We start from the raw sequence: 25,925 nt of genomic DNA on the forward strand, positions 1-25,925 counted from the left end.
TCCCTAAATAACTGAGTGCTACTCTTTGGTCAGACTGTCGCTGATTTTGTCAAACTCTACATTGCTCATGGTTTCCCTTTGAAATTTTCTGCTGTAAACTGGCAGGACAACCAAATTTACCTTAGCCAAGGAGGTTGTGTGATTAGTTTGAGCTGCCTGTTCTAATTTGAGAGAAGGTTTTATCAAAAAGTTATGGAAATACGGAGGGAAATGGGAGACATTATCATGATGTCTTCAAGAAATAACACAAACTAATCCAGATCAAGATATCCTTTTGGATCTGGGAGACTAAACTCATGTTATGGAGGAAATTTTCAGTCTTGGAGGAGGTATGCAGTCCCAGACTTCTCTTGTTATACCACAAGAACAACGGCTGGAAACTCATTTTCTTTAACAAGGCTCTGATGAGTACACTCTGATGAATCCCCCCGAGTGTAATCTGAACACTGCTTCAGCAAAAGGGATGCAAATCAGTAACTTCTGACAATGTGCACAAGGCGGTTAGAGGGATCAGTTCCATAGAATTACTTAAAAACACACTGCTGGTGTTTAAATACTGCAGAAACATAATTTTTTCACTTCACAAGTTTAGATGTTTCTAACTCTTCAAACTTTCTGTACTTGGTTGTGTGTGTTTGTAAAGCTGAGAAAAATGTACTTTTGAAAATGTATGATCTTAGAGTCTATGGAGTGCATAAACAAGGAATATTTAGTATAACTTTTTTTGGGGGGGGGGGGGGGGGGGGGCTTATTGCAGTTTACTTCCAGGTGAAGTAAAAAACAAACACTCTTCCCTTTTTAAACTGTATGCCATAACAACATATGCGTTGAACATTTCTGAGAGGATTAATAGATTAGAGGAATGCACTGCCGCATTCACTGATACTGAGAAATAATGGCCTGTGGTTAGTTACTGGTGATTTGTATCCGTCTACAGACAGGTTTGGCAGACGCACATCATGCCTCATTGAGATACTGCGAGTGATACAAGGTCAAAACCTCAATGATTCATGAAGAAAAGCGTAGACAGTGGGTGAAGGCTGCCACTTTAAAACCTGTGGGCCAGGGCTGCCACTGGATTAACTAAATGAAAAGTACTTGGGAATAATACAATGGCCCATTCTCATTCAGTATAATCCTTGCAGGTATTGCAAGCAGTTTCATATGACTCGGCAGCAAAAAGGCAACTACAAGCACCTCTCTGAAGAAGTGTTTTGACTATAGGTTAAAACAGAATACAAATGTCAACTGTAAGTAATCTGACTTTTATTATCTTTCTATATTTTTATTATACTGCGCTACATAAGTGGTTTAAGTATGGCAATTGGACCTCGTCTGTAAAAGCTACAAGATTCTTAGAGGTATTTTTAGTGCTTCTCTTATCAAGCTGTGATATTAAAAAGGTGTTTCTGATTATTTGCATTTGTGTTCCTGCATGTATCGAAGCTTATTGTTTCAGTTTTTTCTCTATACAAACAAAACAGTTGCAAAGTTGAGCTTTCTGTTCTTTCTTTCATGTGCAGCCTATTCACTGAAACAGTGTGTTCGGTGAGACTATCAGCTGTGCGACATTGTTATTGTTTCTGTCATAATTAAATCAGGTTCTAATGGAAGCTTAATAAAGCTTTAAAAAGCCTTACGGGGAACAGCGCAAACAATTTTCCCCCCACGTTGGTGTTTTTTTGTTTTTTCGCTATTTTACAAGTCAATCTATACCAGGGATGTCAAACTTACATTTTAGATTGTAGGCCACATACACCCCACTTTGATTGGCCTGGAAGAGTGAAACTCCCCTTTCTGTGGGTCTAAAGAAATTTAACTACACATTTAATCTCTGAGTTATCTTTGTTTGCTACATGATAAAGAAACGCTGCTGTAGTAAGTGAGAGAAATTTGTCAGCTCTTTGTGCTTAAATTGTGAGAAATACATGTGCAAAATTACAGAAAAGCATCTAGCAGCTCATTGGCCGGACTGTGCTGTAATTATAAAGCAGAAAATTTTTGTTAAGTCACAGAAAATGTTGTTTTTACTGTCGACAAATTTGGAAAAAACAGACATTTCAATAGTAGATAGTGAAAAAACTGTTGTTTAACTACTTTAGTGTAACATGAGGGATGTCTTTATCAGGAGGAAAAACATAAAACGTCTGAAAATACAGTTAAGTTTTAAAATGTATGCACTCCTTCACATTTTCCAAAGTCAGCTAGTGGACCAGAGTGGAATCTTTATTGGCCCCCAAACGACATGTTTGACACCCCTGGTCTTTATAAATACTACTAATGCATCATGGAAAAAACCCAACATGTTGCAAGTTAAGTCTAAAATACACTGTGGGCTTCATTTTTTGATTGTAGTCCCCACCAACCTCTTGCGATTGGATGCTCCTGGTTGAACAGAAGAATGTAAGGAACACTCTCTTTTTGTTTTGCTGTAAAAGAACCAAGAAATTTAGCATTTTTTTAACGAACAATGTTAGTACAGATTTTGTAGTGCTCTTTTTTTCCACCCAGTTGCTCTCCATGCTCCTTGATGCTTCTCCAGTGACGCAGATGAATGCACAGCAGGGAGCATTTCCCCCTGTATCTCAGTGAGAGTGTTTTTCTCTGGCAGATAAATGTCCGAGTTACAACCATGGATGCAGAGCTGGAGTTTGCCATCCTGCCCAGCACAACTGGCAAACAGCTTTTTGACCAGGTATGCCATGCAAGTACAGTCAAAGACATCATCTGACTTGCAAAAGCATGACTTTGATTGTGTTCCTTCATGTATTTAGATAGTGAAGACAATCGGGCTGAGGGAGACGTGGTTCTTTGGGCTTCAATATAAGGACAGCAAAGGCTTCTCCACCTGGCTCAAGCTGAACAAGAGGGTGAGGTGAACGAGATGTAAATTGTTTCCACTGTGTCATATTGTGAGGCTAATTATTAGCTACTTATTCATCCCTCTGCTTGTAAAAAAACACAAATAAATCAGGTGACTGCTCAAGATGTGAAGCGGGACAACCCTTTGTTGATCAAGTTCAGGGCCAAGTTTTACCCCGAGGATGTCGCCGAAGAGCTGATCCAAGAGGCAACTCAGCGGCTCTTTTTTCTGCAGGTTGGAGATGAGCACATTTACAAAAACCCAAGCTTTTGAAAGGAAGGTTATGTAAATTTGCACCAAAAATTGCAATGATGAGCATTCCTAGTCATTCTAATTCATGTGGAACCATTTGTTTTTTCCATTAAGACGACTCACACCTGTCAGTTTATTGCAAATGGCAAATTTACTGAAACATAAGAAACATTTGCATTTAGATAAAAAAAAAAACAACAACAATAGGAATAATACAAATTTCAGTAAAAAGAAACAGCAGGTTTTGCATTGTTTCCATAAGAGAGTGCTTGCCTTGGAAAATGTGCATTCGGGTGCACTAGTTAAAGACAAGAATACACAGGGTTTCTCTCTGTGTATTTATACATCAATACTGCAATCCTTGTCCTACTATAAAATGGGTTATTCGTGAGTTTTTGTTCTCTATTTTAGGTAAAGGAGAGCATCTTAAATGATGATATATACTGTCCACCTGAGACTGCGGTGCTCTTGGCCTCATACGCTGTTCAGGTCAAGCTCGGAGACTACAGGGACGATTATCATGTACCGGGATATCTCGCAAAAGAGAAGCTGTTGCCACAGAGGTAGTACATCCTGTGAATATTAGCATTAGCCAGAGTTCACCTTAATTTCGAGTTTCTGCGACCTTAACTCTAACTGGCGTACCTACTCTACTGACTGAACCAGGGTTTTGGAGCAGCACAAGCTGAACAAGAGTCAGTGGGAGGAAAGAATCCAGGTGTGGCATAAAGAGCATAAAGGGATACTCAGGTACTACAGTTTTACTGCAAAAAAACCAAAACAAAACAAAAGGTTTGAATACACTTTTTTTGCATTCTGGTGTTTTGTTCATAATGATACTTTCTTCCACACAGAGAAGATGCAATGTTAGAGTACCTGAAGATAGCACAGGATCTGGAGATGTATGGGGTCAACTATTTCAACATCAAGAACAAGAAAGGCTCAGAGCTGTGGTTAGGGGTGGACGCACTGGGGCTAAACATCTATGACAAAAAGGACAAGTGAGTCATAATTCATGAATGCCTCTGAGACATTTACATACGTCACAGTCTGTAAATCTTTCTGTTCACTGGTGGATCACAACCACTGGCATTCATGGTGGCCAGATGACTTTGCTTTTCTTTATCCTAGAGACACCATTTTTTCATTTGAATGAAATGAGCTACTTTTTGTCGATTTTTCTATCCATATAATCAAGTGCTTGAAAAAGGCTCTACCATGTAGTTTGGTTCTTGTTTGATTATCAAATTCTATCATGCTAATATGTTAAAGTGATTGTGAAGATATTTGCATGCTGATGTTAGTGCTAAAGTCACAGAGCTCCTATCAGTAGGCAATCAGTTTCCGTCTGTTTTGTATTTTCAACATGCTAACATCTGTTACATTCCCTGTACACCACAGTATAATGAAAAACCACACACCATTTTTTTTGCAGGCTGACTCCAAAGATTGGCTTTCCCTGGAGTGAGATCAGAAATATTTCCTTCAACGACAAGAAATTTGTCATCAAGCCCATCGACAGGAAAGCTCCGGTATGCGAAACGGTATCGTTAACGGTGGCAACATCGCCTTCCATGAAGCTAAACTAAAATCTGGCAACAACCTCTCTGTTCAGCTTGATGGTGTGCTTATCGTAACTCACTTCATAGATGCTCATGGACGGTATTAAATAGTCTTTCCTTGTGTACCAGGGAGGGTACATAATATGTTAGTATTCAAACATAGGCTTTTTTCACGATATTTCGCTGTGACTGTAAACAGGAGGTGTGAGCGAATCCCATATTTTTATTACTGCCAAAATAAAAAACTTTGCAAACGCATAAATTACAGCAAGTAGTGTAATGAGCTTCTGCTTGATCTCATTTACAAACATGAGTTTAGACCCTCAGTCCAATTTGCCTTCTGACTGCATGCAGAGACTTGGAAAGTGCCCAAGAGTTTAGAAAAACTAATGCTTTCCTCAAAAACAAAACTATCCTTTTTGAATATTTAAACCCATCCTTGATGGTAAAATGGATTTGATGTGCTAGGGGCCTATCACAAACCAATCCTTGGACATTCAACGATTGCTGCGTTGTGTTTGGTATAGGACTTTGTCTTCTATGTACCTCGTCTTCGCATCAACAAACGCATCCTGGCATTGTGCATGGGGAATCATGATCTGTACATGCGCAGACGCAAGCCCGACACCATTGAGGTGCAGCAGATGAAGGCCCAAGCTCGTGAGGAGAAAAACAAGCGACAAATGGAGAGGTAAGAAAGTGGTGGTGGTGTTTGGGGGGCAGGGAGTGAATAATGAAAGTTTATTTTTACAGTTTACAGTGTGTTCTCTCTGCTTTAAGAAAGGACTGTCAGGAGATGATGTTTTTTTTTCTTTGGATGTGTATTTATGCACAATTCTCCTGTCAGGGCTCTGCTCGAGAGTGAGAAAAAAAAGCGAGAAAATGCTGAGAAGGAAACAGAGAAGATTGCTCGGGAGACCATGGAGCTGATGGAGAGATTGAGACAGATTGAGGAACAGACAAAGCGAGCTCAAGATGGTCTGACGACTTTCTGAATGCAAATATTTCTTAACTTTGGTTTTATTTTTCTGTTAAAAAAACAAAACACTGAAGCATGGCTGTGCGAATTTAAACACTTTATATTTCGTGATTGTAAAGTTTAAACGGGCATGTTTGGGTGTGCTGGGACGGATGTGTGTTGGATGTGTCTGTGTGAACGTGCACGTTTGTTTCAGAGCTGGAGGAGCAAACTCGTAGGGCGCTTGAGTTAGAGAAGGAAAGAAAAATTGCTCTGGAGGAGGCTGAGCGCCTGGACAAAGACCGCAGAGCTGCAGTAGAGGCTAAAGCAGCCCTGCTGCACCACTCTGAGACCCAGATCAAAAATCAGGAAAACCTGGTACAACTGCACACAGCAGCCTTTTATTCATTTTCAGTCAAATTCACAGAATCCTATATTGACGAACCTACATACAGATTCAATCCGTGAAGCTAGGAAAGAGATTATTTTATAAAATCTGATTTTTAATTTCAATTTCAGTTAAATGCAAAGTGCATGCAAGCATACGTTCTCTCCTACACGTTGCACTAAAAGAGCACAATGACCTAATACCAGGAGGGCTTCTAACTCTCTGTCCATTCCTAACCATTGTTGTATAGGCCACTGAGCTGGCAGACCTTACTTCTAAGATCTCTCAGCTGGAAGATGCAAAGAAGAAAAAGGATGAAGAGGCGAAAAGATGGCAGAAAAGGGTGAGGGTAAATTAAAGAATCATGAGAGAAATCAAGAAGGGCTTCAAGCTTATACACATATCTGTCAACAGACCTGAGTACAAAAGACAAATACAGTGTTACCCACATCACTGCACTATCATATACAGTATATCTATCTATTTCTCTATCTAGCTATAAATGCTATACTGCAAATACTATAATGTAATTGCATGAAAGACGAAAACATGAAACAGATAATCCAAACCATAAACTGTACATCATCATAGTTCTTTATTTATTCTGCTAAGGTCTGGCTTCTTTGATCACCTAAGAGCTTCTATGAAAAACCTTTTAAACTAGCTGTGAGTCCACATAGTCTACTATCACATAGCACCCATGCCTTAATACTAAAAATATGTTGATATCAGTGTTGCCAACTTAGCGACTTTGTCGCTAAATTTAGCGAGTTTTCAGACCCCTTAGCGACTTTTTTCTAAAAAAAAAAAAAAAATTCGTTTGATGAGGGAATCTGAAGCATTAACAATTATCAGTCATTACCCCCTTATATATCATTAATAAAAATAATCATAAATGTCAAGCAAAATAATAAATAGATGTCATGGTCAGCTATTTCAGTGATTGTACATCCATAAGACCTTTTTTAAGAATGGGACTCCCATGTTAGTTATATTATAATAGTGAATAATTACTTCAATTACTCAGTTACTTTTAATGTAACATTCCAACCCAGCACTTCAGTACAAGTCATGTCTGTCAACAGGCAGTGATGGTAGAAGCTGGTTTGGAGCAAACAAAAGAAGAGCTGAAGACTAAACTCATGGGTGTCCACATCCAGGATTCGGTCCATTCTAACATCCTCGACCACGATGAGACGGATGAGAGCAGCGCAGAAGCGAGCGCTGAGCTGACTTCTCCGGGGATGGTCCGAGATCGCAGCGAGGAGGAAAGAGTCACAGAGGCCCAGAAGAACCAGAGACTACAGAAAAACCTAAAGGTGAGGTCAGCTGAACACAGTCAAATGTCTGTCTAGTAACACATCACCTAGTCTGGCCAGAGGTCCTATTCAGCTAGAAGTTAGCAGTCATGGATTGTTTAAGAGAGCGGACAAATTATTCACAAAATACCCTCGATTTTTGTTGTTGTTGTTGTTTTTAATTGAAAAGCTTTAGGTTCTCTGAATAATATTCTGTAAATTAGAAACCACTCAAGCTGAATACTGAGACTAATGTGACAATGAGTAAATGGCCAGTTCCTGCAAAATGAGTCTGGATTAAAATGAGCCCATTCTACCAATGTGGGAACAATTCACACAAACACACACATGCAATCAATTCTAATTCCTTTTGCATTAATTAGTAAATCCAAATGTTACAGTTTTTCTTGTTGACACGACAGGATTTGAAGTCTTTCAAAGCCCTTTGTCCTCTGCACAACCTAAAGCATTTCTCATTCTTTGTTACCGTTTGCAAATTTTAGCACATTTAAGTAAAAGACTCAGCGTAATTGTTTACAGGGTGAAAAACTGTCGGTTGTATAAACCTTTGTGATTGAAATAGATTATGTACTTTTTCTCAGTTTAATGTCTTTACTCTCAAATATGCTGGTATTATGTAATGGTGTATGTACACAGTGTTAGACATGACATTCAGAGCAGTCCTACTGAACAGTCAAAATCTGCCCCAAAGTAAACATATTTACAGAGCATATGCACAACAGAGAGCACGGTCGCAGTGTGGGACCATGCACGGACTGCTCAGATGAAGATTTTAGGAGGGAAACAGATTGCCCAAAGAAAAGGAAGAGGAGTAAAAGGGTGTGACAGTGAAGAAAGGGGAAGACAACAGTGAAGACGCAGAGACATGCAGGTGGCCATCCTCCTGTTAGACTGCATGTGAGCAGTTATTACAGTTTAATAGTTTTTAATTAGTTTTTATAATTTCGTTTTGACATTCTATTTTGGTTCAGTTTTGTTTCAGTTCGTTTCCACAAGGGGTTTCAGGTTAGTTTTTACAGGTTGAAAATGTTTAGTTTTAGGCTTGATGGATGCTCAATCATCCAGGTAAGTAAATCCCAAAAGGTTGATTCTGAATAGAATAGAATAGAATAGAATAGAATGTCTTTATTGTCATTGTCACAGGTACAATGAAAGTGGTCTCCGATCGGTGCATCATCCATAAAATTAAAATTAAATAAAAACAATAAAGATAAAAAATTAAAAAAAAACTTAAAGTGCTAATAAGAATAATATAGCAGTTTGAACAAACAATTCCCGTACATTCAAACACACATACCTCACTCAGTGCATAAACCATATAAGCTGCATAATGACCATTATTTTGTAGCAACATTAAGAGCTGTTATTGCAGTTGTGTAAAAGCTGTGTTAGAGTCTGTCTGTCCTTACATTGATTGCTCTGTACTGTCTGCCAGAGGGCAACAGTTCAAACAGGAAGTGGCCATAGTGAGTAGTGAGTAGTATCTCTTGTAATGTTCTGGGCTTTTTTTAAGACAGACAGCTGTGTAGGTCTTCCAGTGTGGGGAGAGGGCAGCCAGTGATCCTTTGGGCGCTGTTAATGACCCTCTGGAGTCCTTTTCTCTGAGCCACTGTGCAGCCAGTGTACCAGGTGCATATGCAGTAGGTTAGTATGCTTTCGATGGAGGCTCTGTACAAGGACACCAGCAGTCTCTGTTTGATGTAATTCCTTCTGAGAATTCTCAGGAAGTGCAGTCTGTACTGGGCCTTTTTCAGCAACTCATAGGTGTTCACACTCCTGGAAGGGTTCTCCTCTATATTAACTCCCCAAGAAGCAAAAGTCTGCCACCCTCTCCACACAGTTAACGATTAGTGGTGTTCATCTGGATGTAGTGTTTTCAATGGGAGAAACGTTTCGTCACTCATGCAAGTGACTTCTTCAGTCAGCTGATTGCAGGTTTCCCCAATCTTATAAACAGTACATTTGCACAATGAGTGACCAGCCCACTGAATGAGCAACAGGCTGTGAAGTCAGTTCCTTGATTATTAATATGCAAATTGTCATGACCATTGATCAACAGCCACTGATCAAAGCCCACTAATCAAAACCCATGAGATCCATTCACAGAGAGTTGGGGAATGGCTCCAGTCACAGCATTGTACAATGGTGAAATATGTACCCTTAGGCCCCCTCCTCGATTCTGAGATGGTCTTTCTCTTTTCACATAAATGGCCTCCTTGAGTCCGCGCTAAAACCAGCGTTCCTCCCTGTCCAAGATGTGTACGCTCAGAGTGTCCACTGGCCTGTAGGTGTAAATAGACTGCAGAGTCCTGGCCCGACGAGGTAGCTCTTCTGTGTTGTGCCATCCGCTTCGCCAGAGGTTGTTTGGTTTCCCCGATGTATAAATCCTGGCAATCCTCCTGGCACTTAACAGCGTACACTATGTTACTCTGTTTGTGTCAGGTGACCCGATCCTTGGGCTGGAACAGTTTTTGGTGGAGCAGGTTTTGGGGTTTAAAATCCACGGAAACGCTGTTTTCAGAAAAAATGCGTCTCAGCCGTTTCGATACTCCTGACACGTACAGGAACATTAAGGGTGTTCACTTTTGGCAGCTTATGAGCAATGATCAGTCAGCTTTGATCTGATGTTGTTTATCAATGGACATGACAGTTTGCATATTAATAATCAAGGAACTGACCTCATTGTTCATTCATTCGGTGCTAGTTTCAGTCATTGTGCAAATGTACTGTTTATAAGGCTGGAGACACCTGCAGTCAGCTGAGACTGAAGAAGTCACTTGGACGAGTGATGAAACATTTCTCCCTCTGAAAACGTTACGTTCAGATGAACAAAACCAACCTTTCAGGATGTTTAGTTTTAGTTTAGTTTGAATTAGTTTCAGTGTTACTTTTAGCTTTTGTAGTTATTTTATAAAAGCATGAGGCAGAGACAAGATATAGCAATAAAATCATACATTTTTGAATACATACATTTATTTTATTTTAGTTAATTTTACAAGTTTTACAAAATAACTTCTGTTAGTTTTTATTTTCATTCTAACTTCCATCAAGTATTTTTCACATCTAGTTTTAGTTTCTACTTAACCAACTATAACCTTGCAATGGACAGCTTTAGAGGTCAGGTCACTGGGACTCTGTGACCAAAACAAGCGGCTGTAGTGTAGCACAGAGTGTGCCGATTATTATTTATTTGCTTTTTAGTCTTAATAGTTTAAATGTTTTTGTTCTGTCCACTTTTTTTTTTGCACATTTTATTTTGTTTTTTTATGTTTTTTCTTTACTGCATCGCAATATGTTGAGTGGCCATTGCATTGTGTGCCTCCAAAATAAACACTTTGTTCCTCTCATTATATGCAAAGGGCTCCTTTGCTTTACAAAACACAATGTAAAATCATATGCATCTCAAACCATCAGTATTTCCTTACACAGCGCTCAATGTCAGTGTAGGACAAGACTGGAAGGATAGGAGTACACTGTCATTATCGTAGAATATCAGCAATTGTTTTACCACTTTGGTGTCATGTTAAAGTTACTTGCCCTGTTGCTCTATTTGTTGACACAACTTTGGATTCTGAAGCATGAAAATAAGCTTTTAAGCAAGTTATGGCTTTTGTAGTTTAACTAATTTGTGTATCAGTTATAATATTTTCAAACATGTTTCAAGAAATGTGTGAAAGCGATTGAGAAAAACTGCAAACTTGTAAGTGCCACTTGGTGAATATAATAAAATATAATAAATACAGATTTATTTATATTGACCCAAATCACAATTTTATATTGTGAGGTCAAGACCCTGCAATAATACAGAAAATAGAGAAAACACCATCAATCGTACAACTCCTGGCGACAGTGGGAAGGAAAAACTCCCTTTAAAGAGGAAGAAACCTCCAGCAGAACCAGGCTCTGGGAGGGGCGGGGCCATCTGCAGCTGCAAGTTGTTGGTTAGGGGTAGGGGACAACACAAAGACAAGATGTGGAAGAGAGCCAGAGATTAATAATAACTAATGAGTAAACGCAGAGTGGTGTGAAAGCACACAGAGAGTTAAAAAAGGTGAGTGAAGAAAAAACACTCATTGCATCATGGGAACTCCCCAGAGCCTACACCCATCCAGCTCCAACTATTAACTTTGCGAGAAAAAAAACGAATTCTAATCTGTTATTAAATTTGTATTGGTGTTACATACTTTGTAGTAAGTGGCTGAGTTACATTTTTAGAGATTATTTATTTGACATTTAACAGTGGGACCACACCTCAAACCGACCCTTTCCAGCAGCGAATGCATAACTGTCCGCCGCAGCCATTTTTTTCTCGTTTCCATGTTCCACTTGCCCTCCCAAATTCTCTCTTAGTCATGCTTTTCGATAGATATCAAGCCAATCCTCAGTGAGCCTCATCCTCTAGTGTAGATTGTTGTTCTTCACCTAGCCGTCATGTTCATTTTAAATAACCATTGCAATCTGGTTTGGAGTTGTGAACTCTTACCTATTCCGCCAACCAGCTGATTGTTCTTTCCTACAGTCTGAAAATCGCATCTTTAGTTCCTGCTGTCCTGTTGTGCTGTCACAAACATTTAAACTAGTTTGTTAAATTTTCTGTACATTTTGTTGACACATTTGTATGGAGGTTTTGACTCTGCTGTAAAGACGTGCCACATAATTACTGCCACAAATTGTGTTTCACCAGAGCTAAGTGCACTTTACATAATTAACCATTGGTGGGTCGGTACATTATCATTCTTTTGTTTTTATTCAAGTTGCAAATCCCGTCTGTGCCCCTATCTCACAGACGTGACGAGAATTGATGCTGCATAGACAACGCAACACAAAAATAGACTTTATAACTGGGCACAATAGAGTGTTTTTTAGATGGGATTGAGGGGGAGTCTAGGGGAGTGGGGTAAGGCTTGTGAACAGTCTTGTACTTTGAGGTAAGAGGATTTTATTCACTTTGTGTTTGTGTTCTTTTTTTTCCCCAGTTCCTGAGCACCGAACTGGCTCGAGCTGTAGACGAGAGCAAAAAGACCCCCAATGACCTGATCCACGCTGAGAATGTGAGGGCGGGCCGTGACAAATACAAGACCCTGCGTCAGATTCGTCAGGGCAACACTAAACAACGCATCGATGAGTTTGAGTCCATGTGAGCGGGAGTGCTGTCGGCTGGCTCAGCCTGCAGGAGAGACTAAGTTCGGATGAGCTGGACACACACACAGAGATTTTAGAAGTGTAGGGGAAACATTATCACATTAATCGTAAATTTAGCTTAAGAATGACAGTGTGAACCCGAAAACAAATTATATTATAGACAATGTTGACGATTTCTTTAGTAAGCAAGTCAGTGAGAATGTAGCAGCTGTTCTTCTAGATGCATTTTTAATTTTGCACACACCCACATTCCCACTTCTCATTTATAAACAGGTTTGCTGTTGCCCTTATCAGTCTGATTACATCTTACTGCACTTCCAATATGTCCTATTGAAAACCTTATTAATGTTGATTAATTGAAGCAGTGACATTTAAGGCAAATGTTTTTATTCTAGCAAAATGTGAAATCATCTTTTCTTTATCTTGGAAATAGAAGTAAAAAATAAAATAGAGAGACACAACTGATGTGGGTTGGGTGCATTATTTTCCACATGAGCAATATTGGGTGTCTAATGAGTAAATCTGCTGCTGGTTATCAGTTTTAAATGCATGTTTGTGTAATATAATGTGATATAGGCGAAGTTAACTTGCCACTGTGGAGCAGGGATGTGGCTGAAGGGGGCTTAAATTCAACTGGCCCTGTCAATGAAAACAAGGGAAGAAATGAACCTTTTTGGTATAAATGCACCTTTGTAAGCATATTTATAAATAAAAAAAAACAACTTTATTTGATGATTTTGATTTTTATGATATGAGAAATGAAAACAAATTGCTGTAAAAATAAAAATCTTACAACATAATTTTTCAGTATTTCAAAAAATACAGTAATATTCTGTAAACAGCAATGCATTCTGGGAGCTTGGATAAAGTCTATAGGCTACTGTAAAATTCCATATTTACAGATGCATTGTGGGATTTAGAATAGTCGTGAGAATTTCCAGCAATGCGTGGAGGGATTTCTAGTGGTGGTAAGTGACTTAGTTAATTCATTTCTTAATTTTAATATTTCACTCTTTGTGTTTAGCAGCTTTAAATTCGACATTTTTGAAAGTAATGTTATATCACCGCTCATTTTCTGCTAACAAGGTTAAGGTTAGCTTGATTGTTGCTGATGTAATAATAAGTGAATACAGAGGAGCTGTTGGCACTGATACATAAGGTCAGCTTTCAGCATTAATCATAATTTTGCAAATCACGAATTTAGTTTATGGTTAAATTAATAAAAGTTGATGTGCTCAGCAAGTAATACCAAACCTTTTCATTATATTTATTTTAACAGCATCTTTAGGATTTTACATAATTGTCCTGTAAAACAAATACAGCATCATCCTGTAAAAAAAAACGTTTACAAAAACTACAGGGCAGGCAACCCTGCTGCCAATATTTTTACTCTAAATTTTACAGGGTTTTTCTTACAGTGTTCATTAAGTCTTTCACTCTGCAAAGAGGAACCTAAAACAAGATGAGTGCACAGACTTTTTTTTTATTTCGCCAACTCAGTACGATAAACCATATTTCTGATTAAAACCGGACAAAATTATCTTGTCTTGTCCTGCAAAGCACAACATTTTTGATAGGATTTTCTCATTTCCCATGTGCCCACCCTGAATGTGAGTGTGCGCCACTCACTCCCTCTTGTGTCACCCCATTAAAAAAAGGGTCTGCCTAACTTCTTCTCCTCCTGCAATCCAAAAAGGAAGCTTTCCACAAACGCCCCAACCCAATCCAGACCTTTTCTATATACTGGGTAAAATTAATTTGCAGTCCCCAGCTCCTGTCGTGTGCTGAGTCATCACAAGCTATCCAAAAATAAATAGTTGAAAGCACTGCGTGACTACCTATCAGAGCCTCCACTGACCACCCCGTTCTCTTTAGTTGTTATTTTAATATGGTTTAAACACATCAATGATTGTGCATTCTGGTTTGTTGTTAACCTGATTCTCAGTGTGAATCAGACCGACAAACACAAGCAAGCTTATATAACTCTAAGTAGGAAAACAAACTACTGCACAGAGTGCTTGCAGAGAAACCCGACGCTGAGCCTGAGCTACACATGAAACGTACTAATACATGTAATGATTAATCGCAGCTATGCTCTTGAGACGCCATTAGATTTGCACGTAAAATAGTGAGAGGCACGCAGCTGGGTTTTAAAATTGCTAAAAGTTAACCTACACTGGGTTCATTAATCACTGTATAAAGAAGAGTCTGTGCGAAAACCAATTCTCACTATGCTGGTGTTTCTCTTTCTTTGTTTTTGGTTTTTGGTAATTCGTGAGGTGAATTTTAATCCTGCGTTGAAAAAAAAAAAAGAAAGTTACTATAAAAGTGTCGAAAAGCCCCCGTCATTTGTAAATCATACCGGCGGGACGTCCCTTCCCCTTCGTAACTTACGTCGACGACTGATGTGCATTTCCCATCCGCCTAGACGCACGAGAGTAGTGTCACTGGGTAGGCGTTTTCTAGCCTGGAAAGTGTTGTTTTGTTTGCTCGCCGCGCACCCAGTGCACTCTAACTCCGAGAACCGGAGCCGAAAATGTCCTTTCACTCGGTTTTGGAAGGAACAAACTCTTTAACGATGAATGAAGGGGATCGGTTGGATACCACCATCTATGCGTGTCCGGCTTATGAGCTCAGTAAAGCGGTGTCGGTGTCTTTGGGTTTGGATTCGGTGTCTTCTCCGCCCAATAATATGAACCAGAGCTCCAGCAGCGCCTTCGCAGAATGCGACTCCACTGTGGCGGATACTTCTCGGGGAGTGCCAGAGTTGAGAAGGACTGGAAATATGAACTCCGACAGCAGCCTGCTTGTCCTGGGTGACAGCAGCCTTAGAGAGGACGACTTTGGAGAAGTGTGCCAGGGCATACAGCAGGTGAGCTGTATGGATCTGTTCGGATCGGGCGAAATGGACGGTGCGCAAACTGTGACGCGTGGCTCGGTGATATCCAGATACGTCTGCAGGGAGTCAAATGTGTTTATGAACCCCACGCTGGAGCTGCCCGCGACCCCTCAGGTGGCCGAGGTCGTACCCTTAAAACCACCTTCGTCTTACTATGCCAGTTCAGACCTATATAGGGATTTCCCACCGCAAATGTGGTGCGCAAATGAGCGCGCATACATCGACCGATCCCAGCCTCAGCCACAGCCACAGAGGGGAGAATCAGGGGAACATAATTTTTTGTGCAAATACTGTAATTGTGGGCAAGCTCCTCGCGGAAACAGGCAGGAATGCCGCTGTATCTGGTACGGTAGAGGTGAGAAGGGTGGCAAAGGTGGCATGCGAGCGACGGCACAAGGATATGGCCAAATGGAAAGTTACCCAAGTGCGATTCCTCAGGGGCAAAGCACTTTCTCCACTATCAAGAGCGAGCCTTCGGTGTGGATGAATTGCACAGATCGCAGTTTAAGGTAAAGATCAGATTCGAATGATTTGTTTTGTGTGCGTCAGGTCAAAAGCCCATTCATACTGAGTACAGTACATTCAGTATTACCGATCCCTCCCATCTCTCACACGTTTCTTTAATGAGAAACACACAGCATGAGCATCGTGCCAGTAACTGCGCTCAATGCAGTCGGGCTTTGGTCATTTTGTCTTCTAAAAGGAGTGCTGTAATGAGTTTAGGCGTAAGTTCGCAGATGTTTAACGGTGCACTGTCTTTCCGGATTTCATGCTTAGTTTCTTGACGTTTCTGTGAGAGCCACAAAGCATAAGCTAATTGGATAAGTGTCAGCACAAATAAATCAAAGGCAGCGAACACGATTATTATATATCGCTATCAGCCATGACTTCTATTGATACTCTGTGGAGTCCTGAAATGTTCAGCAGCACTGAACCCTTTGTCCTCCAACAGCATGGTGTGGGGTTTTTTTTTTTGTTTTTTTGTTTTGGCTTTCTCTAAATCATGTTATAGCATGCAGCTACAGCAACTTAAAGTTTATCCTATTCTTAAGATTTTCCAGAAATGTCCTTATAAGCCCTGGGACTGCAGCAGTAGGAAATGTATCAGTGTCCCTATAAAGAAGAGATACAGCACCTGTTGCTGTTTCTGCTTCTAGAAAGAAAACCTTCTATTTTATTACAAGTTACGGATTCATTAAAAAAAAACTTCACTCTGGCATGTGCTAATCACAACTTTTACTTTGGAGCAAACTGACTCCCTTTGCTGACAAATTGTCAACCACACCCAAAACCGATAGCGTCTGTGTGAGTGCTTTTTAATGTCTGCTGCAATTCTTCATCAGTGTCTTCCCTCAGTTTTTACGGTAAAAGGGTTTAAAAACTGAGGGAAGACACTAAAACAACACCATTGCGTGCGCGTGTGTGTGTGTGTGTGTGTGTGTGTGTGTGTGTGTGTGTGTGTGTGTGTGTGTGTGTGCGCGCGCGTGCGTGCGTGCGTGCGCGCGCGCCCAGGCATGAGGATTTTTTTCCAGGTGTGTATCTGTCAGAAAGGAGAGTGTGTCAAGTGTGCGGAGATGACGCCTCGGGTTGTCACTATGGAGCAGTCACCTGCGGCAGCTGCAAAGTATTCTTCAAGAGGGCCGCTGCAGGTGGGTGCAACTCACACACACACACACACACACACACACACACACACACACACACACACACACACACACACACAATTACTCACGCACTGATTTTAATTTCTTACACCCACTTGCTCTCTCCTGTAGACAGGGCACAGTGACCCTGACATTATGAGGTCGAGTTATTTGTTATCAGTAAACGCCCACATATCGTTGCTATGAGTGGAAGCCTAGGCATTGTTGAACTCGCACTCCTCATCCCCCAGCACTCTTGTGTGCCTCCAGGTAAGCAGAACCACTTGTGTGCCAGCCGAAACGACTGCACCATCGACAAACTGAGGCGGAAGAACTGCGCGTCGTGTCGCTTAAAGAGATGCTTCATGTCGGGAATGAGCCTTAAAGGTGAGCTACCAGAGACGAGGAAATAATGAGACATAAATAAAGGAAAGTATTTTGCAGTTTTAAAAAAATAGGTCAGCATGGTCAGATTCCTTACATTTATTAGATTAGAAGCCCTCCATCTGAATTCTAACAGAATCATCTCTCTAGGTCGCAGGCTGAAGGGAACCGGGCAGGCGAGTAATGGAGAAGAGGAGCAACAGCCAGCTAGCTGGGGACACGGAGAAAAAGAAGAGAGGGCAGCAAAGAAAGATGCAGTCTTGGAGTCCAGAAATGCAGCTGTCAGGGCTCAAGGTGGTAAGGATTCGTTGCACAGAGCTCAAATGTCACGTTTATTCAACGCTAAATTTACTTTTGCCAGAAAAGACTCGATCTTGCCACACTTTCTGCTTCATGTTGTTTTTACATATCTACATATCTCGAGCAGCTTCCCAGGCCCTGGTTGCGGCCATCCCCCCACCCCTGCACTCCTGCCTGTCGCTGCTCAGCATCCTACAGGCTATTGAGCCAGCACTGGTCAATGCCGGGCATGATCCTGCCCAGCCAGACAGCCCCATGTCCTTGCTCACCAGCCTGAACGAGCTGGGAGAACGGCAGCTGGTAACCGTGGTCCACTGGGCCAAGGCAATACCAGGTAAACTAATCTGAGCCAAGGTAATTAATTCCAAGTAGCTCTTCCAGAGAATCTGGTAGGGAGCACATTTCCATGGCTGCTTCCGTTTTGGTTTCTAGTCAAACATACCACTTGCATTCCTTGTTAAGCAAAACCCTGAAAGATCAGACTTGTAAACAACTTTGACTAAGACAGTGGATGGTAAATGGGCAGTTTGAGAAGAAATAAGCGTAATTCAATCAAAAATGACATTAGAATTCCCTGCGGTTTGGATGAGCAGTACCACTGTTAGGAAATGTATTTAATCTGCCAGCACTGAGCAAGGCCTCAGTACCTAGGTCAAAAGATGAGATACCTTTCCAGAAGTTTGCGCTGGTTTAGTGTCCATGCAAAACAAACAAAGTTGTTCAAATATTAGCCACTAGAGGGGGATGTTTCCCATTTAAACAAAAAAGATAAAATAGAGGAAGGCTGAGAATGGCCATCATTGTATCCATGTTTGCCTCAACAGTTATTTAATTAAGCCAAATCAGCTGATTTTTTTTAAAAATAATAAAACTGTGAATGCTTAACCCTGAGGAGAGCTTGATAACAGCGACTTTTGTTAACAGGGTTTCGGGACCTGTATGTGGATGACCAGATGTCACTGATTCAGCTGTCATGGATGGGGGTGATGGTGTTTGCCTTAGGCTGGAGATCCTACATGCTGACTAACAGCTCTATGCTGTACTTTGCTCCAGACCTGGTTTTCAATGAGTGAGTTTCAGCAAATATTCAATTTAACATCAAACAACGAATTCACAAAAAAGGAGACACAAAATCTTTATCAAACTAAGAAACGAGAAATTATCACTGTGGCATGGGGTTTGCTGCGATGCCATGAGACTTCACTTGTCATCGTGAAATGCGATGAAAGGCACGGTGCGACACTTTTCTGGTGTTTTTCAGCAGGAGGAAAACAAACAGCGAATGTCTCTCCGGGCACACCAGCAAACCCGTCACTTTGCATTTGATAAATGCGGCTGGCGGAGGGAATCGTCTCAAATGCTTTGCTCTTTTTCATCATCGCATAACCATTCATCAGTGTCCAAGAACTTCCACTCTGACAAGTTTTAATTTACACTCCAACCTCACCCCCTCGGCCCCTTATCAAAATGTTTCTGACACCTCAACTCCAGCCTTTGTCTTTTTCTTTCTACTCCCAAAAGAAACCCAGACAACAGAGTTTGTGTCACAAAAATCACTGCACATGAGTCCCCCCCCCCCCCCAGGCTGTTATCAGTAAATTGTTGTGTCAAGAACAAAGAAGGTATGACGATGTTCGCCAACTCTCATGGCAGCTCTGAATTGGTCAGTGTTTTGCGTGACGTTAGCACTCATTCTGTCTGTGTTACACCCATGTCACTCTATTAGGCTGCTTCTGACCTGCATAGTAATGGATACGCATGCCCTTGTTGCTGACCCTCATTTTTCAGTGCCTCACTGTCGTTCTCTATTTTCCATTATCCATCTAACTCGTTTTTTCTCACCTCTGGTGCCTTTTTTCTCTCCCTTTTTCCCCTTCATGGCCCCAATAACTACTCCTTTCTACATTTCTCACTACGTGACCCTCCTCCTGCGTCACGCTTTTTTTCCCCTTTTTTCTTTTTTATCCCTCCTCAAAGCCAGCGGATGCAAGTGTCCAGCATGTATGAACACTGTGTGAGGATGAAGCTACTATCCCAAAGGCTGTGCATGCTCAAGGTTACCCAGGAGGAGTTCCTCTGCATGAAGGCCCTGGTCCTCCTCAGCATCAGTGAGTCACCCGGGACCATGAGTAATGACGCGAATGTCAACTCAACATGTGAAATACAACTGCAATAGAGTACAGCCATACTTTAGAGAATTGATGGGCTGGATAAAGTCTGTGAGAGTTACTGTTGTGTTCTGGCTTTGTGGTCGCAGTGCCAGTTCAGGGCCTGAAGAGCCAGAGTTGTTTTGACAAACTGCGGACCTCCTACATCAAGGAGCTAGACCGTTTGGCCAGCCACCACGGAGAGACCACCCGCACGCAGAGACTGTTTCAGCTCACGCAGCTGCTGGACTACCTTCAGTCGGTAATACACACAACCGCATTCCAAAAAATGCACCATGCTGTGACACTGGACATGGATGCACATGTCATTTTTTTAGAGTGAGCGCAAATCACTTGTATTTTTATTTTTATTCCTATTTATTCTATTTATCCCCTTCGTATATTTTATTTATATTTTTCTCTGTATTTATATATGTGTGTGTATGTGTGTGTGTCTATATATAATATTCTGTAACTGTAACTTCTGTCGGTGCCGTGCTTTTTGGAAATCGAATTTTCCAGAGGAACCCACCCGAGGGATTAATAAAGTTCTATCTTATCTTATCTTATCTTATCTTAAAATAATGCTCCTTCCTCTCGCACAAAATGACAGACACAACACTATACAGGCTTGCAATACAACTGTAAACTTATTATGAACACACAAGCAAGATTTTTATTGTTTTAAAATTTCACGGCTGGATTCATTCAACCGAATTTCATTCATTTCATTTCATTTCATTTATTTATTCATTTTCCGGCACAACAAATACCTATATTGAACATAAAATACACAAAACAAAAAACAAAACTTGCCTGAAAAAGGAGTCTGTCAGACATTGCATTTAATATCTAAGCCCTTGTTCTCTCCACAGGTTTAAGCCTGTTATTTTTTTATTCTCTTTTAGCTACTGTGTATCTGTGTTTCGGATTATATGATAACCTGGATTTGAGATTTGCTTCCTTGAAACGCCTAATCCATAACAGCCTACCATGATAATTAACAATTATAAAAGAATAGTGGTGCCAGATGCTGCTGTATTAAAGCCAATAAGATGATTTCCATTTGTAAATTATTTATATGGACTGAAGAATAACCCAGACACAGTAAATGAACTGCTAATTACAGTCATGTGAAAAATAAAGTTTAAAGAGGCCTTTACTGCTTTGTGAGTAGCTCTGTGAAAGCGTTCATGTGTGTTAACACAATGCCACAGTCTTCCCAGGAGTGGACGTCCCAGCAAATTTTCAAACCTCTGTGAGAATGTTAAATGTTAAAGTTCATGGCAGCACAATTAGAGAAAGACTGAAAAGGTATAGCTTGTTTGGAAGGGGTGCCAGGAGAAAGTCTTCTCTCTGAAAAGAACATGGCAGGATAACTTAATTTGAAAAGGTGCAACTGAATATTTTGCTTCTGGAGATTTTGAGAAACAATGTTTTCAACGTCAAAAAAATTCAACTGGAGATGTCATAATGCATAGTACTCATTTGGGCTTGTTTTGCAGCCGGAGGACCTGGACACATTGCAGTGATTGAGTTCAACATGAACTCTTCAGTATACCAAAGGTTTCTAGAGTCAAGCACCACAACAAATCTCTAACAGAATGGCTCACAAAGAAAATAATCAAGGTGTTGCAAAGGCCCAGCCAAAGTATAGACCTTAACCTGACAGAGATGGTGTGGCAGGACATAAGCAAGCTGTGCTTAAACAATTGCCTGCAAACCTCAAAGAACTGAAGCAATGCTGCAAAGAACACAGGGCCAAAATTCCTCCAGAATTATGTGAGAGGCTGATAACCTTTATCAGCCTCTCTCATATGACCTTCATACAGAAAATTATTATTTTGAGTTATTGCTGCTTAATGTGGTTTTACAAGCTACCAAATTATGGGCTGTTTTCACATGACTGAATACAGAGGTGGAAAAAGTACAGACTTTCTTTACTTAAGTAGAAGCACAGATACATTTGTCAAAAAAACAGTAAAAGTTGAAGCACTGAAACAACTTTACTCAAGTAAATGTGAAAAAGCATTTTTGGACAAAGGCAACTGAACTTTGCACTATAATAATATAATAAAATAATGTTAGTACATGAGAATATCAATGCTATTGAATCTAGAGTCTAACTTTAAGAAATCCACTCAGTTTCAATCTGTTGTGCAGTGACAGGGAATTAAAAGTCGAAACTACCTAATATTTTCATGCAACACAAAATGAGTTTAGCTTAGTTTGTGTTGCAGGACATTTCACAACATGAAAACACATAATTTATCAAAACATATCATATGCAAATCCAATATGTGATTAAAATGAAGCTTTAAATTTGCAGTTTATCAAGTATTACTGAGCAGTCCTTACCTTCAAACCTCTCTTCTTCCTGTCCTGTCTTTCTTATCTTAGCTGATAGAAACGTTGAATTTGAAATTACCACCTTTTAACCACCAGAAAACCAAAAAACATGTCACTTCCTTCCTTCTTTGTCCTCCTCTGCAGCGCTAGCTAGATGCTGTACCGCGTACCGTGAACCTGCACTTCTATCGGTCCACTTTAACCCCGAGTGTAAATGCTATAAATGATCATTTTAAAACAAAAGTAACGAGCCTGTTTTGAAAATGTAAGGAGTAGAACGTTCAGATATTTGTTTAAAAATCTAGTGAGTAAAAGTAAAAAGTTGCTAGAAAAAGTATTAAGTATAAAAAGTATTTGTACTTCCTTACTTCCAACCTCTGACTGAATTTGACTGCATCTGACTGCTTTTTCTACTCTCACTCAAAACACTTTTCACTACAAGCCACATGTACCTATTCACACACCAAACACTTTAATCTGTGGCCATAATTTTGACGTGATGTCATAAGAGTAGTGTTAAACCTCGAAACAAATGCATAAGCAATAAAAAAGCAGGTTCATAAGATTTGCCTTCATATGCGCGACCATGCAGAAGGTTGATTAACGAGTTTCATTGTTATTTCTGTCAAACATTTGTGCACATATATACCCAATACCAGCAAAATCAGCAACACCTGAAAAGATTTTTTAAAAGCGCTTTTTATTATATTTTAACAAAATATAGAAAGGTCAAGTTGTGCTGTGACCTTCAGTAAAAAAAGAAAATGGAAAGATTATGAACCAAAAAAAAGGCATAAAAGTCCAAGTCCAGGCATTTGAGGTAGATTTGAATGAGTAATAAAAGGTCTTTAATTTAGTTTAAATTCACCCTAAATAAGACACACGCTGATAGCCATCAGTGTATTTCTAGATTTATATTCTGTTTATTTTGTTAATAATATTTTTTCCTTTTTACCTCTAAGCCGTAAAAGACTGACGTGGTATTGTAGGTACGCAGGTGTATCTACTTAAAAACACATGTAGTTTTCCTGTTACGACTTCTCGATGTGCATTTCTTGCATTTTTATTTTCTTTTTATTTGGTGAACTTTCTTTTGTTGTTGTAATACACACTAATCACTCATCTCATCCTTACTGAGGTTTAGGAGGGGGAAGTGTGTTGATGTAGATGTGCAACCACTAGGGGGTGTAAATGCACTACTTTTAACCCTTTTTAGGATTTTTTTTTTCTTTTTGTACTTTTATCTCAATGATGAGAACAATTAGCTATCAAAGGAAAAACCCCTTACATCATTATATGAGTATGACCAGAAGAGTTAAAGCGCTATGTGGAGAGGAGCCGCAACAGATTGAGCCTCCTGTCTTTCACTGTGGATTTACCTTTAAATGCTCGGCTTTGTGGCTTTTGAGCTGGAGGGCAGCCAGAGATTGTCTGGAAGGGCCCTTTAGGAAGAAGATCAGAGTTGATGAGGACTCCTTCAGCTTTGCCCTGTCTGTGGAGCTTAGTGTCACAATAAGTGTTATCTCCTAAAACCGCCTCTTAAGCTGTGCCATGAAAGTCTCGTTTGTTTTTGTTCATTCGTATTATTATTTGGGCATTTTTAGTCTTTATTATACAGGGACAATAGACAGCATCTACATGTTTTCCACATTACATATTTATTTATCTCTTTGTTTCTAATAACCCCAACACATGTATGTATCATGTTTGTCTCTTGACATAGGTTGTGAGGAAATTACACCAGTTCACCTACGATCTGTTCATCCAAGCTCAGTCCATGCAAATGCACGTCAGCTTCCCAGAGATGATCTCGGAGATTGTGAGCGTCCACGTGCCCAAAATCCTCTCTGGGATGGTCAAGCCCATCCTTTTCCACAACGCGGCCTAGTGAGTGAGAGTCTCCAAGACTGTCTTTTCATCAGCCACACCGACCGGAAAGAGTTCTCAATGATTTTTACACTTCTGTCCTGAGAGTAGGGTGCAGTCAAGGTGTAAGCAGATGTTAACAGAAGGGCAGACAGCACATTCTTCCAGTCTAATGTAGTTTGATTTCATCTTCTCACTTCTTCTTCTTATTGCCTGTTTGAATGTATCCCGCACATACACAAATGCTTTTTGGGGGCTGATTAAAATACTTGCATGCATTTCTGTCCACATACTAATGGTGAACCTCATGGCATGTGAACTTCTTCGGCTCTTCATGTGGATAATCACAAACTCTTCTGGGGCGTGCGGTGCAGGGGGCCAAGTTTGAAGGCAGCACATCCCGGTAGCTTGTCTGTGTGCATTAGCATGACATTTTGAACTAGCTATTTTTCACAATGAATGTTACTGTGTGCACCTGAGATGAAAAAAGGAAAAAAATTAATAAATCAGTGACTGACAGTTAATAAGCGGTTGTGACGTTCATGCTTGGAAGCAAAGCTATCTGGCCCGGAGGCATATAAAAACATTTTTTTGACAGCTGTCATCATCTATTAAAAAAATATCGGACTATTACTAGATTTCTGTTTTGTCAAAATGAAAGCACTTTCAAGGTGCGACTGGAGCGTCACCAAATTTCAAATGTATATTTATCCATTTTTGATGCCAAAAAGGTCACAGCAGTCACAGTGAAGGACGTAATTGGACAAAATGACTCCATTAGTCGAGAAACACCACGGGTGACTTTATTATTATTATTTTTTATCAGGAAAAAAAAAGGTTTTTCAGTGCCAAATATTATTAAAGTAAAGTTTTTCCACAGTGGACGTTTCATACTGTTGTAACTTTTCTACAGTTTCCTAAAGTGTTCTTTGCAAATGTTTTGTTGTGTATTACCATGTAATCCTCGTAGCTTATGACAGTTTTTGCTAAAGGTCCAGCCAAGAACCCGCTCTATTGTTGCAACATTTACAGCTTGACATGTAATAAAACAAAATAAAGCCAAAGTCTGAGTGCATACCTGATGGGTTTTTCTTTTTTGCTAATCTCATTGTCTTGATGATTATACGGGTGAATATTCCAGTTTTTCCCCTCCGCCTCATTCAATTCAAGCCCGCGAGGAGTTTAACTGGCTGAACAGGGCGAACGAAACATCAGGCAGACATTTCTACTACTGCATTACCCACAGTCGGGGTTATCACACATTCTCCATCCAGTCAAGTAATACATTACAGCAGAACACGGCACAGAGCTGGATATTTAATAGCAGGCCTGGAGGATTTCTTTCATCAGTTGAGCCTGTCTGCCAATCAGTAACTCCAGCCTTTCGCTACCATCTAGTGGCGGCTGCGATAACCTGCACCAGTGAAATGAAACTTGGAAGTTGTGTAGTAGCACAACATCTGTTGGATCCATTGACATTTGCTTTGTAATGTAATTGGACACGGGTTCACTCAATGTTTGAGTGAGGTTACCATTAAATAGACCGAGGCACGAGAGTGGACTTGAGTGCATTAAAGAGTAACAGCAAGTAAAGGCTGCATGAAAAGCATGATTCAGGATTGAAAAACTTAATATAAATGTTGAGTGTAGGACCCTCACATTTAACCAGGCTGTGATGTTGAAATAACTGATTTAAAAAATGTTTTTCTTTCCTTTTCCAGAGAAAGACTCAGGTATGAGACACTATAAACAGTATATATAAAACATTTACATAACGTCTGTAAGTCTAGATAAACAATGAGATTACTTTAAGAGCTGGCTCATTTTAGTTACGTGGTACATTTGAAAGCCTC

At 40.2% G+C, this 25,925-nt stretch overlaps 2 protein-coding genes across 4 annotated transcripts; both read left to right on the forward strand.

The window, feature by feature from the left end:
• Positions 1-2,268: 2,268 nt before the first annotated feature.
• Positions 2,269-13,490, forward strand: LOC146677325 (moesin a-like). Of its 2 annotated transcripts, none has more exons than XM_085420686.1 (13): positions 2,269-2,695; positions 2,775-2,870; positions 2,975-3,097; positions 3,527-3,678; positions 3,782-3,865; positions 3,970-4,116; positions 4,551-4,647; positions 5,205-5,368; positions 5,525-5,655; positions 5,853-6,013; positions 6,274-6,366; positions 7,184-7,342; positions 12,319-13,490. In XM_085420686.1, exons 1-13 carry the CDS (start codon positions 2,555-2,557, stop codon positions 12,481-12,483), a joined length of 1,713 nt encoding a protein of 570 aa, XP_085276812.1. In that variant the 5' UTR covers positions 2,269-2,554; the 3' UTR covers positions 12,484-13,490. The 2 variants fall into 2 exon arrangements, with proteins under 2 accessions (XP_085276812.1, XP_085276822.1); XM_085420696.1 differs by having other exon boundaries at positions 2,618-2,695; positions 7,109-7,342.
• A 1,410-nt stretch (positions 13,491-14,900) lies between these two features.
• On the forward strand, positions 14,901-25,141 carry LOC146677326 (progesterone receptor-like). Of its 2 annotated transcripts, none has more exons than XM_085420668.1 (9): positions 14,901-15,892; positions 16,896-17,032; positions 17,297-17,413; positions 17,561-17,707; positions 17,838-18,044; positions 18,635-18,779; positions 19,688-19,818; positions 19,968-20,119; positions 23,930-25,141. In XM_085420668.1, exons 1-9 carry the CDS (start codon positions 15,021-15,023, stop codon positions 24,092-24,094), a joined length of 2,073 nt encoding a protein of 690 aa, XP_085276794.1. In that variant the 5' UTR covers positions 14,901-15,020; the 3' UTR covers positions 24,095-25,141. The 2 variants fall into 2 exon arrangements, with proteins under 2 accessions (XP_085276794.1, XP_085276802.1); XM_085420676.1 differs by having other exon boundaries at positions 17,561-17,704.
• The last annotated feature ends 784 nt before the right edge of the window (positions 25,142-25,925 follow it).

This window comes from Rhamphochromis longiceps, linkage group LG2 (assembly GCF_057381845.1).
Source record: "Rhamphochromis longiceps isolate RC_006_pf linkage group LG2, R_longiceps_female_GT1.1, whole genome shotgun sequence".
NCBI classification, from domain to species: domain Eukaryota; kingdom Metazoa; phylum Chordata; class Actinopteri; order Cichliformes; family Cichlidae; genus Rhamphochromis; species Rhamphochromis longiceps.